General features: G+C 40.1%; 1 protein-coding gene across 2 annotated transcripts in view; it reads left to right on the top strand.

The window, feature by feature from the left end:
• The window catches only part of ldah (lipid droplet associated hydrolase), a 136,196-nt gene that overhangs the window by 98,531 nt on the left and 21,785 nt on the right, over positions 1-15,880 (top strand). For both annotated transcript variants that reach the window (XM_002934490.5, XM_031902982.1), the window contains one exon: positions 12,503-12,743. In XM_002934490.5, coding sequence (XP_002934536.2) covers positions 12,503-12,743 — 241 coding nt within the window. The remainder of the gene's footprint in view (positions 1-12,502; positions 12,744-15,880) is intronic.

The raw sequence follows: 15,880 nt of genomic DNA, 5'->3' as shown, positions 1-15,880 counted from the left end.
TAAGTTCCCGCCCCTGAGGAGCTTACCTAAGCCTAGACTCATTATCAGGGGCATGCACAAGCAATGGTTGATTTAGTTCAGAGCCAGTTAACTTACTAGTATGTCTGGACAGGAAACCAAAGCTCCTGGGTAAAACCCAAACAAACATAGGGATAATATACGTAAAAAGTCCAGCTAGAAGGTCATTACTGGCGACATGCTAAAGATACCCAGCATGCCAATTACGCTCCCTAAATACTCACTGGTATAAAATTACAAAATTAATTGCCAGGCAAGGAGCCTTTGTATATATGTACATTAAGCAGCTGCAGCCGCCCAATTCCCTTACAAGACAAGGCATAGGTGTACGGAGGGATCACTTGAGGGAAATAGCCTTATTCACATGTTCAGAGGCAAAACAACGTGTAGAGGTGCTGCCAAGTTTAAAGTGTTCTGTGGAGAGTTCAATCCCCTCCCTCTTATCTTGCAAACTGTGCGTGGTGCGGCAGTCTAACGAATGGATAAATGGCACTCCGGAGAGCTGTTTATCAAAATCTCCATGCATTAGCCCCAAAACGTTGCCTTCCTTTCCTTACGTCAGCGTATAGAATAGGGCTAAAGTCTTACCGGAGATGGCTTTATATTACACATATTTTATTTTCAGGCTGCCATTATAGATCAAGGAAATCATTCACTGCCTTTCTGCACTGGTTCCCAAGGTAGAGCTACTTTATAGGAGACTTCAGAAACCTTATATATTGTACATTCAAACAGTGCAGGGAACAATAGGGTAGTACAGGTATAGGATCCATTATCCAGAATGCTCAGGACCAAGGGTATTCTGTAATTTGGATCTCCATACCTTAACTAAAAAATCAATAAAACATTAATTAAACCCAAGGTTTAGGGTTGTTTTGCATCCAATAAGGATTATTTATATCTTAGTTGGGATCAAGTACAGGTACTGTTTTATTATTACAGAGAAAAGGGAATCATTTAACCATGAAATAAACCCAATAGGGCTGTTCTGCCCCCAATAAGGGGTAATTATATCTTAGTTGGGATCAAGTACAGGTACTGTTTTATTATTACAGAGAAAAGGGAATCATTTAACCATGAAATAAACCCAATAGGGCTGTTCTGCCCCCAATAAGGGGTAATTATATCTTAGTTGGGATCAAGTACAGGTACTGTTTTATTATTACAGAGAAAAGGGAATCATTTAACCATGAAATAAACCCAATAGGGCTGTTCTGCCCCCAATAAGGGGTAATTATATCTTAGTTGGGATCAAGTACAGGTACTGTTTTATTATTACAGAGAAAAGGGAATCATTTAACCATTAAATAAACCCAATAGGGCTGTTCTGCCCCCAATAAGGGGTAATTATATCTTAGTTGGGATCAAGTACAGGTACTGTTTTATTATTACAGAGAAAAGGGAATCATTTAACCATGAAATAAACCCAATAGGGCTGTTCTGCCCCCAATAAGGGGTAATTATATCTTAGTTGGGATCAAGTACAGGTACTGTTTTATTATTACAGAGAAAAAGGAAATCATTTTTAAAATTTAGAATTATTTGCTTATAATGGAGTCTATGGGAGATGGCCTTTCCGTAATTTGGAACTTTCTGGATAACAGGTTTCCGGATAAGGGATCCCATACCTGTAATACATTTAATAAAATTTGAATTTGAATATACAGAATCTTACAGCTAAAGATCAGAATCTGTTTTGCTTTGGACCCTGCCACAAATTAGAAGGACCCTGAGTTTCTGTGAGCGGGTCTCCAAGCTCTTTACTGGCTGGCTGGAACCACGCGGTCCCTTAGGAAGAGGTTTGTCTGTGCTCTGGCTCTCGGACAGAAAACTGTGATCCCGCATAAGAATTTGCAGCAGCTCTATAGAGCTGAAGATGGAAACAATTCCAGATAAAAGTTCAAGAACAATATGAATAGACATAAAGGACTCAAACAATTCATTAAAAAAACATTACACAACAGACATTTCATCCCAGAAAAGAGAGGGGTTTTATTCAGTGGAAAGGTCAGGGCTTTATTAATGGGCACGTGTGCTACATGAACAGGGCCTTCTCTGGCATCAACTTTATAGCAGGTTTTAATCAGTGACAGGTGTGCGGCCCCTAAACACTTGCTACATAGCTATAGCTTTTTTTTGGGCAAATTAACCCACTGAGAGCCAAGCAGTTTCACACCACCCTAGCCCTGATTGCCTGAGGAACACAAGAAAACTATGGTCTACGGTGCTGGCAATCTGTCACTTAAGTACCATAACCATAGATTATACGATCTGAGGCATGTAAGGACTGTAAACCTAAACCATTTTCCAAAAAATTGGCTGGATTGATGCCCAGCTCACCATAGCTGCCAATCTTTGGAACCAATACATCCTGGGGTCCACATTTATGTAAAGGCTCCAAACAACTGGTTCGCCTCTGCAGCAATGCCCAAGGGGTGGTTTTGCTCATGGCCATCCTCAACCCCCTACTCTCCCATTCAGTAAATAGAAGGGGTTGTTATTTGTGGTTTTCAAACTATTTAGCTTTTTGTTCACAAACAAGTCAAAAGGGTTAAGGAGACTGCCTCGTACATATGCAAATAGACCAAATGGATTCTGGGAACAAATTCCTTAAAGGAACAGTAACACCAAAAAATGAAAGTGTATAAAAGTAACTAAAATATAATGTGCTGCTGCCCTGCACTGGTAAAAGTTGTGTGTTTACTTCAGAAAGTCTACTATAATTTATATTAATAAGCTGCTATGTAGCCATGGAGGCAGCCATTCAAAGGAGAAAAGGCACAGGCACATAGCAGATAACAGATAAAACACTATTGTATTCTACAGAACTTATCTGTTATCTGCTATGTAACCTGTGCCTTTTCTCCTTTTTTCCAGCTTGAACGGCTGCCCCCATGGCTACACTGCAGCTTATTATATAAATTATAGTAGTGTTACTGTAGCAAACACCCCAGTTTTACCAGTGCAGGGCAACAGTGCATTATATTTTTATTACTTTAAAGCTCTTTCATTTTTTGGTGTTACTGTTCCTTTAAGGCTCCTAAAAAAATCCCATTTACATGGGTTTATCCTATAGGCTAAAGCTCACCCACTGGGTTTTTGAAACAAAAGCCAGGATAATAGCTGATCAGATTCCCAACTACAGGCCGGTTTCGCCCTTCTTGTGGCTCATCCGTGTAGGTAGAGTCAGGAGTGGGGATTCACAAACAAGTCAAAAGGGTTAAGGAGACCGCCTCATACATATGCAAATAGACCAAAGGGATTCTGGGAACAAATTCCAGCAGCTCAAGCTTGGAATTTCAGCAGCTATCTGGTTCCTAGGGTGCAGTTTAGAAATAGGAATAGGGGCCTGTTTAGAAAGATAAGTAATAAAAAATGTAACAATAACATTTTTACCTCAGAGAGCCATAGTTTATGGGCTGCCATTGGTCAGTGACCCCCAATTAAAAGCTTGAAAGAGTCACAAGTAGAAGGCAAATAAAAACAATAAAAAAGACCAGTTGAATAGTTGCTATTGGCCATCCTATAACATACTAAATTTTAACTTTAGGGCAGTGATCCCCAACCAGTCTCTCGGGGGCAACATGCTGCTCCCCAACCCCTTGGATGTTGCTCTCAGTGCCCCCAAATCAGGTAGTTACGTTTGAATTCCTGACTTGGGGGCAAGTTTTGGTTGAATAAAAACAAGATTTCCTACCAAATAAAGCCCCCCCCCCCTGTAAGCTGATAGTGTGCATAGAGGCTGCCTAATAGCCAATCACAGCCCTTATTTGGCTCCTCCATGAACTTTTATGATGCTTGTGTTGCTCTCCAAGTCTTTTTACATTTGACTGTGGCTCACGAGTAAGAAAGGTTGGGGACCCCTGCTTTAGGGGGAACTACCCCTTTAATGTGTTGTGCATTATACTCTTTCACTGATGGAAGAGTACATATCTTGCCCCTCTATTCACCCTTTAATCTCTTTTGGACATACCCCCAGGAACCTTTCATCCCACAAAACCTGCCTCCGAAACTCAGTGCCAAAAGAAAAGGCTGAAAGAAACATGGAAAAACTCAGTTATGTCAAGGTACAATATGGCTCGTTGCTGTCTTGTGAATGTGGCTAATGTTGCCATTTCACGTAGCTTGATATCAATATTAGTGGCCGGGCACACTGCTGCTATCTCAACATTTCCACTCTAAGTTGTTTTTTATCTTTTGCTTTTTTTTCCTCTCTCTCTTTTGAAACAAGACCCATTGGGAGGGGTCCAAATTCCATATTAGATTGAGCTGATGCCTGCGAAACAACTAGGTCTCTCTAACTCAATTTATAACAAATGCTAATTAGATTAAATGGATCAGGATTTATTGGACGCAAGCAAAGAAATAATGTTTTGTTATTTTTATATAGAAAATACTTTGCTCTGGGATACTGTGTATGTAGGAGACACTAATTTCGTTGTATCTGTTGCTCTTCAACAGTTTGTAACATTCATTCATGATGTGGCTGGGGCTTGTGGCTCAATGACAAAGACAGGTAGGAGATCCCCCAGGTGTAAAGCTGACCATAAACAGTGCATTGATACAGTATATGAGCAGATCTTTCCCCTAAATTGCTTTTCAATGCTTGCTAAATATAGGTTGTAAAGTCCTCACATTACATATAGTAACATAGTTATATAGGGTTGAAAAAAGACCAGAGTCCATCAAGTTCAACCCTTCCAAGTAAACCCAGCACACACAACCCACACCTACCAATCTATACACTCACATACATAAACTATATATACAACCACTAATACTAACTGTAGATATTAGTATCACAATAGCCTTGGATATTCTGCTTGTTCAAGAACTCATCCGGGCCCCTCTTATAGGCATTAACAGAATCTGCCATTACCCCATCACTAGGAAGGGCATTCCCCAACCTCACTCTCTTTTCCAGAGAAAACAACCCCAACCCTGACAGTCTAACCTCATAGTTTAACCCTTCCATCCCCTTTACCAGTTTAGTTGCAGTCTCTGCACTCTCTCCAGCTCATTAATATCCTTCTTAAGGACCGGAGCCCAAAACTGCACTGCATACTCAAGGTGAGGCCTTACCAGGGACCTATAAAGAGGCAAATCCCCTTCTTTTTAGTCCATTAAACAGTAGGATGAAATTAGCATTATTATCTCAAACATTTGTATTTGGAGAAGGAAAGGGTTCATTACTGGGGGTTTCAGTGTTTAGTGACTACATAGTCATTATAATCTCAACCTTGGAAAACATCTTTGATCACTGTTGCCACTGTGTTGTATAAAGGAAATATTTCTCTTACCCTTACTGATGCCCAAATATGAGCTATTCCCCTTCATTTTATAATATATTCCCTGTTTATGAAATTTTTTCCGTGATTCAAGAACTTTCTCAAGTGTTTTTGAATTCCGGACTCGAATTCTTGAGATTTATCAAGAAAAAATCAAATGTTTTATTTTTTTTTTGAGTATTTTTAAACGTGTCGTGTAAATATGAATGGGAAAAAAATGCCATTTCTGTAGCCAAGGAGTACTTTCTTTCTTCATGATTTAACATGACCAAGTTTTTCCAGTTGGAGTTTTTTCATAAATATTCTAGCATAGGAGAAAAAATGCGATCGTTAAAAAATTAAATTGAGTTTAATTTTGATTTGTGTTTATGGAAAAAAAGAGTATTTTTCTTCATGATTTAACATGGCCAAGTTTTTCCACTAGGAGTTTTTTTATAAATATTCTAGCAAAGGAGAAAAAATTTGATCATTAAAAATCGAAATTAAGTTTAATTTTGATTTATGTTTCTGAAAAGAAATGATTTTAAAAATGAACAATTTGGCCTCTCTGAGTGCTTTAGTAGTTGTGTCTGGGGTCATAGTATATGGCCCCTAAAGGCAGTGCAGAGGTCAGCTTTGGCTCTACAATATTTGGCCATAGGGATCATGTTGGTGAGTGCCTCATCTCAAAATTGGGAGGTCATGTTATACCAGGGTCAAAGTTGGCCCCAGGTTTAGAATCCATAATTTACTATGTGGGTGCTTTATTCACAACACAACCCACTACCCTGCTGGTCACCATGGAACCAAAAGAAACCATGTTGCAAACCAGAAGTGGCTTCATCACAAGTTGGAAGTGACATCATCATAAGACGGGGTAGGTGAAAAAAAAAAGCTTTAAAAAGGAGTGAGCAGTAAAATTTTATTTACATTAAGAAACGTCTCCTGAGGACCTGCACCCGTTTCCGCATCTGTGTAGTAACATCAATACTAACACGTATGAAGCTCATTACACAAGAAATTATTAGAGAAAGACAAGCTCAGCAACTCCTTCACCTGCAATGGTGACTTTGCAGTTTCCTACATCAAAGTTTTCTCTGAAAGCCTGCCTAATACCTTAAGACAGTGATCTCCAACCAGTGGTTCATGAGCAACATGTTGCTCCCCAACCCCTTGGATGTTGCTCCCAGTGGCCTCAAAGCAGCTGCTTATTTTTTAATTCCTGGTTTGGAGGCATAAAAACCAGTTGTACTACCAACCAGAGCCTCATTTAGGCTGCCAGCCCACATAGGGGCTACCAAATACCCAATCACAGCCCTTATTTGGTACCCTCATGAACTTTTTTTATACAGGTACGGGTTATCCAGAATGCTCGGGACCTGGGGTTTTCCGGATAAGGGATCTTTCTGTAATTTGGTTCTCCATAACTTACAGTAAGTCTGCTAAGAATCATATAAATATTGAATAAACTCAATAGGCTTTTCTTACCTCCAATAAGGGGTAATTATATCTTAGTTGGGATCAAGTACAGGTACTGTTTTATTATTACAGAGAAAAGGGAATCATTTAACCATTAAATAAACACAATAGGGCTGTTCTGCCCCAATAAGGGGTAATTATATCTTAGTTGGGATCAAGTACAGGTATTGTTTTATTATTACAGAGAAAAGGGAATCATTTAACCATTAAATAAACCCAATAGGGTTGTTCTGCCCCAATAAGGGGTAATTATATCTTAGTTGGGATCAAGTACAGGTACTGTTTTATTATTACAGAGAAAAGGGAATCATTTAAACATGAAATAAACCCAATAGACCTGTTCTGCCCCCAATAAGGGGTAATTATATCTTAGTTGGGATCAAGTACAGGTACTGTTTTATTATTACAGAGAAAAGGGAATCATTTAACCATGAAATAAACCCAATAGGGCTGTTCTGCCCCCAATAAGGGGTAATTATATCTTAGTTGGGATCAAGTACAGGTACTGTTTTATTATTACAGAGAAAAGGGAATCATTTAACCATTAAATAAACCCAATAGGGCTGTTCTGCCCCAATAAGGGGTAATTATATCTTAGTTGGGATCAAGTACAGGTACTGTTTTATTATTACAGAGAAAAGGGAATCATTTAACCATGAAATAAACCCAATAGGGCTGTTCTGCCCCCAATAAGGGGTAATTATATCTTAGTTGGGATCAAGTACAGGTACTGTTTTATTATTACAGAGAAAAGGGAATCATTTAACCATTAAATAAACCCAATAGGGCTGTTCTGCCCCAATATGGGGTAATTATATCTTAGTTGGGATCAAGTACAGGTACTGTTTTATTATTACAGAGAAAAGGGAATCATTTAACCATGAAATAAACCCAATAGGGCTGTTCTGCCCCAATATGGGGTAATTATATCTTAGTTGGGATCAAGTACAGGTACTGTTTTATTATTACAGAGAAAAGGGAGTCATTTAACCATGAAATAAATCCAATAGGGCTGTTCTGCCCCCAATAAGGGGTAATTATATCTTAGTTGGGATCAAGTATAGGTACTGTTTTATTATTACAGAGAAAAGGGAGTCATTTAACCATGAAATAAACCCAATAGGGCTGTTCTGCCCCCAATAAGGGGTAATTATATCTTATATGGGATCAAGTACAGGTACTGTTTTATTATTACAGAGAAAAGGGAATCATTTAACCATGTGGGGGGCAGTAACAGTGAGTATGGGGGGCAGTAACAGTGAGTATGGGGGGCAGTAACAGTGAGTATGGGAGGCAGTAACAGTGAGTATGGGGGCAGTAACAGTGAGTATGGGGGCAGTTTTGGGCTCCAGTCCTTAAGAAGGATATTAATGAGCTGGAGAGAGTGCAGAGACTGCAACTAAACTGGTAAAGGGGATGGAAGGGTTAAACTATGAGGTGAGACTGTCAGGGTTGGGGTTGTTTTCTCTGGAAAAGAGGCGCTTGCGAGGGGACATGATTACTCTGTACAAGTACATTAGAGGGGATTATAGGCAGTTGGGGGGGTTCTTTTTTCCCATAAAAACAATCAGCGCACCAGAGGCCCCCCCTTTAGATTAGAGGAAAGGAGCTTCCATTTGAAGCAGCGTAGGGGGTTCCTCACGGTGAGGGCAGTGAGGTTGGGGAATGCCCTGCCGGGGGATGTTGGGTAGGTGGTTTTTCACGGTGAGGGCAGTGAGGTTGGGGAATGCCCTTCCTAGTGATGGGGTAATGGCAGATTCTGTTAATGCCTATAAGAGGGGCCTGGATGAGTTCTTGATCAATCAGAATATCCAAGGCTATTGTGATACTAATACCTACAGTTAGTATTAGTGGTTGTATATATAGTGTATGTATGTGAGTGTATAGATTGGTAGGTGTGGGTTGTGGGTGCTGGGTTTACTTGGATGGGTTGAACTTGATGGACACTGGTCTTTTTTCAACCCTATGTAACTATGTAACTATGAAATAAACCCAATAGGGCTGTTCTGCCCCCAATAAGGGGTAATTATATCTTAGTTGGGATCAAATACAGATACTGTTTTATTATTACAGAGAAAAGGGAATAATTTAACCATTAAATAAACCCAATAGGGCTGTTCTGCCCCCAATAAGGGGTAATTATATCTTAGTTGGGATCAAGTACAGGTACTGTTTTATTATTACAGAGAAAAGGGAATCATTTAACCATGAAATAAACCCAATAGGGCTGTTCTGCCCCCAATAAGGGGTAATTATATCTTAGTTGGGATCAAGTACAGGTACTGTTTTATTATTACAGAGAAAAGGGAATCATTTAACCATTAATTAAACCCAATAGGGCTGTTCTGTCCCCAATAAGGGGTAATTATATCTTAGTTGGGATCAAGTACAGGTACTGTTTTATTATTACAGAGAAAAGGGAATCATTTAACCATTAAATAAACCCAATAGGGCTGTTCTGCCCCCAATAAGGGGTAATTATATCTTAGTTGGGATCAAGTACAGGTACTGTTTCATTATTACAGAGAAAAAGGAAATCATTTTTAAAAATTAGAATTATTTACTTATAATGGAGTCTATGGGAGATGGCCTTTCCATAATTCGGAACTTTCTGGATAACGGGTTTCCAAATAAGGGGTCCCATACCTGTACTTGTGTTGCTCCTTAACTCTTTTTACATTTGAGTGTGGCTCACGGGTAAAAAAGGTTGGGGATCCCTGCCCTAAGAAGTATTTTTTTATATTTTTTTGTATTGAGATGCCCTTATTCCATACGCCATGTTCTACAGTAAAGTATAACACAATGCACAACTGGAATACGTTACACTTCAGGCGCTTACTGGGACTAGTGAAATAGAAAAATTATGAAGGGGGGAGATTAAATAATTTTTCAGTATGCCAACAATTTGTCTTGACCGAATGAAAACTGTCCAACAATAACATACAGGTTGTATATCTATACTCAGATATTTTCTTGGCATGGAGATCACCTTTAGCATGCACCATTCCCAGCCTGCCAATCCTCAAAGATAACCGTTAAGAATCCGCAAAAAAAAAATCTGTCCTTGTAAAGGACATGTAAAGAAAATTAATTTTCCAAACCGTTTAAGTTGGACGGTTCTAATTTTTTGCCTGAAGGGAAATATATATTTGGGGGGGGAAAAAATGGAATGTTTAACAAATATATTTTTATCCAAAAAATGTCAAGTTTGTTAGCGTATAGATTTCAAGGGCCAATGTGGAACGTGTTATAGAATTGCCTCAAAGCAGGGCGAGTGCGTTATTCTAGATGCTTTGATGCGAGAGGAACATTCGCAAACTGGGTCCGTTTTGTCATGTGCATTGACTTGGACCCCTTCACCGCACAGCTGTGTTAATAAGGCAGCCGGTATTTCCTCGCCCTTGGAGAATTTGACTGAAGGCTCCTACGAGCCGAGCAGAAGAAATTTTGATTAATGTGACACGCCGTCAAATTTGGACGTTAGATTACTATTAAGTGCGTCGTTATGTTATCTTACAAAAATGTAGTAGGTTTCACCTGACAGATAATAGCTTTTTTTCTTCCTCCAACGGAACACCAGGGAAAGAGTAATGGAAAGGAGGTATGGATATATTTCAAAGTAAGTGTTGTTTCTGACAGACAAACAGCACTTGGCTTAGTAAATCTTTAAGCAATCTGATTTTTTGGATAATTATTTATGTATAATATATACAGACGTATTATGAAACAAGTTGTATCTGAAGCCAAGTAACTTTAGCCTGTGTCGGTGGTTCCAAAGCTGTGGGGCTGGCCCCCCGGGACCAGTGGTGGGGGCACTCAGCATGAAGGCCAGTTAGGGTGAGCTTTGGGAAGAATGCTTATTTGCTCTCTTAGATACACCTGAAAGCATGAAGGTCAAGTGGGGTGAGATTAGGGGTAAAAACACAGTTGCTGGCATAGATATTCTTGGAACTATGGCTGAACGGCTGTATTCCTTTATCTGTAACCTTGTTATGAGCTAGGGTGGTGCCCTGACCAAAGGCTGAACCTCAAGGTGAGTTTGAACTTAAATAACTGAAAATCACTGCCCTATACATAGTAACATAGTAAGTTGGGTTGAAAAAAGACCGTGTCCATCACGTTCAACCATAATGCCTATATATAACCTGCCTAACTGCTAGTTGATCCAGAGGAAGGTAAAACCCCATCTGAAGCCTCTCTAATTTGCCTCAAAGGGAAAAAATTCCCCTCTGCGGCAAATTAGAGAGGCTTCAGATACATTTCAGTCTCTCCTGGACCTTTCCCTGATTGGACCAAAATGAGACCTGTAAGTCAGCGGTTCTCATCCTGTGGGTCAGGACCCCTTTGGGGGTCGAACAACGGTTTCACAGGGGTCGCCTAAGGGAAATTATGAAATTGGGAAACACATATTTCTGATGGTCTTAGGAATAATTTTATGGTTGGGGGTCACAACAACATGAGGAACTGTATTAAAGGCATTAGGAAGGTTTGGAACCGCTGCTGTAAGTGTTCCTTGTCTGCACTGAGGCAAATCCAAGGATTTTTTTTTATACAATTTGGAAACATAATCCATAATTGGAGCCTGTCATGTCCTGATTGCATGGAAAAAATGTCCACATCAATGTTTAGTGAGTAGAATTACAAGGTGGTACCTAACAACTTGCTGCCCCCATGTGATTAAAGGATTAGGGTTATCTACTCCAATAAGCATGGGTAGCAGGGACTGTTAAACAGTATTAATAGTTACTCCACCACAGGGCTCATTAACTAAATCCCCAGCTAAATTCAGCTCTGTATGCACAAGCAGCACCATGCTTACAATCTGCCATTGGTAGAGATGGTAAGGACGGGGCTCTGTATATCATTCCTATGTGCCTCCCTACAGAATGCCTCTCATGAATACTGATCTTCCAAATCCAGGCAGCACTGTATTCATCAAGGCAATTCAGGACCTGTGCCTGCAGGTACTCATCACAGAGTTTACACAGAGTGTAAATAGCATGGTGATTTTCCTTAGTTTTTTGGGTTTATAGATTCAATTTGATTGGTACTTTCGACGCTAAAGTAGAAGTAGATGCCAAAACCAAATCTGCATTTTGATATTTAGATAAATCCTTCCCACAGCAAATTCATTTCCTCTTTGCAAGACATTTGGGATATTTTCCTGAGCCTTATAGTACTGGTGTCAGACTTTATAGAATGGGTGGCAGCTTTATCAGCTTTGTCTCGTGCAATACGTGTACTAAGCAGAGCCAAGCCTGAGCTGTATTTACAGTAACAGCTTCTGCTGGTTATTCCAGGTGCAGTGCATAAAATAACACTAATATCTGTATTTTGCCCTCTAGTGGTACCTTGGCTTTTTATCTTTGTCTGTCTTTACTGTTTTGTACCTACATGCTGCCTTGCTTTCCCTTTCAGTATACAGGTTATAATATTATTGCAAGCACAATTGGAATTTTGACACTGAACTACACCAATCCTAGGTGTCGTTTTGGCCCATAGAGGGGGGCTGCCTATAGAAATGCATGGAAAGGGTCAAAGCCGACACTTCCTACACCTTGCATGGCACTGCAGCATATTTGTATTATGGCCAGCATGTTCTATGTAAGGTGAAGGTCATTATGAATTCTAATGGCTTTTCTCAATTTGCCATCATGTATTTGTTAGAAGGCACCTGTACAGAATGTACCTTTTGAATAATATTTTCCTTGACGCATTTCATTTCCGAACCCTTTCAGGTCCTGCAGTCGATAATGCTGTTTCCAACAATTGAGAGGATGGCCCAGTCCCCACAAGGCAAAATAATGACACCCCTTCTGTGCAGCCTGCGCTATGTATTCTACATGCCTCTCTATCTGCTCTCCTTCCTACCAGAGAACCTCAAGACGTCCCTGGTGAGATTCGTCCTGCGTGGAATTAAATCTGTGGATGAAGCCTCTGTAGAAGCTTGTCTCAACTTATTTAGGATGGATTGCGCAGGTGAGTCTTTGGCTATATAGCTTGGAAATGTGGCAAAATGGGGCTGGTAGGTTGGACATTTGGCCTGACCAAGGACTCACGCACTAAAAGCTAAAAAAATTTGAGCGTTCTGTGTAAACACTTTGATACCATCAAACTGTCAGACCAAAGTTGGAGCCTTACTATGTAAGCACCTTCCCAGTCATCACCTATAAGTCTCGTTGCTAAGTGCGTGTTGCTTGTTTTAGTAGGAATTTGAGTCACCTTGTTCCTAGACATTAGGTTTGTTCATATCATTTTTTTCTCTGTAGAAGGTCTTAGTATGTTTTCATTAGTTTGTCTTTTATCATAATCAGCTTCTTTACGCCTGTTGATGCCAAGCTCATAGCTTGAAAAATCTTTTTAACGTCAAGTCAAAATATCCAATAAAAGGTTGCAACTAAGACTCCTTGGCTCTTACCTCACCACAGTGTCTATCAACCAGGTAAAGAGAAAAAAAAATTCCTTGATTATTCGGGGTGGGTGGGAGGACTAAGAGCTGCATTTTACCCAGATACCCAGAAAGGGTACCCCTGTAGGTGAATTGGGGACTTTCTAACCAAAACCCAGCCATATTGCAGGTACCCGACCTGCTGAAAGTCTCTAAACCTGTCAAGCCAGCATTTTCCACCACAAACTCCATACAAATGGGTCCTTTATTGAAACCAACAACAAAACAAAAAAGTTCAAATACAGCTGCAAGTGTTAAGATATGTTGCATGTATTGGCACTAAAGGTACTTGTGTCCAAACACTTCTTGCACTTCATGTAGTATTAGTTCCAAGGTCCCCACAGCAGGTTGCACCAGTAGGCAGCAAAGAATCTCACACAAATGCCAATTTATCCACTTATGCTGATCATACAGTGCATGTATGTGATTTCCTGCAGTACCTGCTAGTGTGCTTTTGCTGTGTGCCTGTCTATATGTTTCATGCCCGCCATTTAGTATGCCTAGAGAAGTAAATGGGACTGTGTGCGCAAGTGTGGATCATCAACAACTGGAGAAAGGAAGGGGAGTGAGATACGATGTCCACCCAACCGTTGGTCGATATAATATCGAGCTGAGTATTGGTGCTTGTATTGTTTTCTACAAAACTGTAAGAACTGTATGAAACCCATCATTATTTAGGCAGGGGTAGAAAACTGAATACTACAAAATACTTGCTTTTTAACAACTAACTGGGTTCAGCACACTTCCAAAGTTTTATGAGAATTTAGCATAATTACATTAAGATTCTGCTAAGTTTTAATGAATATCAATAAACTTTAAAGTATTCCATTTCCTAAACTGTATTCACTCCTTCCTAGTATTCTTTACTTTTTTCTGCTTTTATGATCCCATTCACCAGCTTTCCCTGGTTCTAGGAAGCAGTGGCCAAAACTGATTTATATTATAAATAATTGCACATTATTTATAGCCATCATTATCATTTATTTATTTAGCAACAATCAGAGCTGTGTTGTATATAGGCACCGAGGGCCGGCTTAATAAGGACAACTCTTGGGTGCTTAGAAAAACATTCCCACCAACCTACCACTAGACACTTGTGGAGTGGAGCAGAATTGGAAACCCCCTAGTGATATGAGGGTTGACCTTCAACCTGTGGGACTTGTGCGTTTACCCTTTTAAATTTTAGGCGACCAATGTGGATTCAGGTTGGGTGCAGGTCAGACAGTAATGGTAGCCTCTTCTTCTGCTCCCGAAGATTCCCTGTCTTGGAACCTAAGGCGCACACAGAAGTATCGGAACGGGTTGGGTGCAGGTCTTACATTGGCAACATTTTGTGGGTTAAGGTCTTGTGGGTTAGGGTCAGGGTGGGTTGATTTTGTTTGTCTCTTCTGTGGTTACCACGTGTACCATTCTGCGAAGGGGAGGAGGCAGTTGGCAGTACGATGCCTAGGGCTGGACCAGAATACTTCCCTTCTTAAAAAAATTTAACAAAAAAGGGTTATGCAATAAAATAAGATCATAGGGCCCTGCTCACAGGAACTTACATTCAAATGTATTGTTTTCTAAATGAAAAGTGATAGCGTTTTGGACACTACAGATATTATGCGAGATGGACTTAGGGTCATGTCAGGGCACAGGGTTTTATCAACCGTGTGTCTTTATAGCATTATGCGACAGAACTAGACGTTTGTAACCTGTTGCTGGAAAAACTCTGGCTCGTAGCCTGTAATTCCGAGTGAGTCACAGGCACCTGTGGAATGTTGTCTTAGGGCTTCAAAAAAAAAAAGAGAGAAGCCTCCAGTCCACATTGGTACTATTACTTGTAGGGTCTGTTTTCTTCCAAGAGCTGCTTTTCATGGCTATCATTAGGCAGATCTTTGCTCGGCCCTATGCTAACACTGTTTCCAAATGGGCTGCTCCATTTTCCAGTTCAAGTTTAGTCCGTGGTCATTTTTACTAGGTACATATCCGTGACTATTAAAGTGCTTTTGGTCTCGGCAAGAGGTCTATGACTGTTTGTAGGTGACCTTTCTTCCCTTCCTGCGGCTTGTTTATTATCCGTTTCTAGTGACAAGCTGAGGGATAGGGACCCAAGCCAAGCGCTTTTCTCAGACAACCTCCTAAATTCCATTCGGTAAATACTGCTACAGGCCCCGAGCCAAAGAACATCTCAAAAAAGTGACACAGACCTGGGCAAACTTGTACGGGATGCTGTTCCATTGAAGTACAAGGTACACAGTTAATTTAAGTGTTACAGCTGAGGGGCCATATGCTTCAACATAAATATAACTCGTTATTTTAATTCCCAGGGGCCTATTCTTTCAAATTAAGGAGGAAATCATTTCTCTGTATTTCATTTTCAATGCAAAAAGGTTCTGACATCTTCATAAATAAGCAAAAAAAAAGTGAAATGTGGCGAAGCAGGGAATGTTCCTGTCTCAAAGGTTTATAAACAAGGTGCTTATGTCTTGTGCCGCTTCTTTAGTAAACAGTCTTCTATGGGTCGTAGTCATCACTGCAGACGCGGATTGCTCAATATTTTTCACATGGAAACCAGTGAAATGTCCCCTGTTCAGATGTCACTTTGACCCACAATTGCTTCTTTTTAACTCTGGAAACATGTTGCTTGTTATTTTTTTTTTTCGTTACAAACAAAAAATAAAACAAG

The sequence above is a fragment of the Xenopus tropicalis genome, chromosome 5 (genome assembly GCF_000004195.4).
Source record: "Xenopus tropicalis strain Nigerian chromosome 5, UCB_Xtro_10.0, whole genome shotgun sequence".
NCBI classification, from domain to species: Eukaryota; Metazoa; Chordata; class Amphibia; order Anura; family Pipidae; genus Xenopus; species Xenopus tropicalis.
This window is presented reverse-complemented; position numbering and strand designations above follow the sequence as displayed.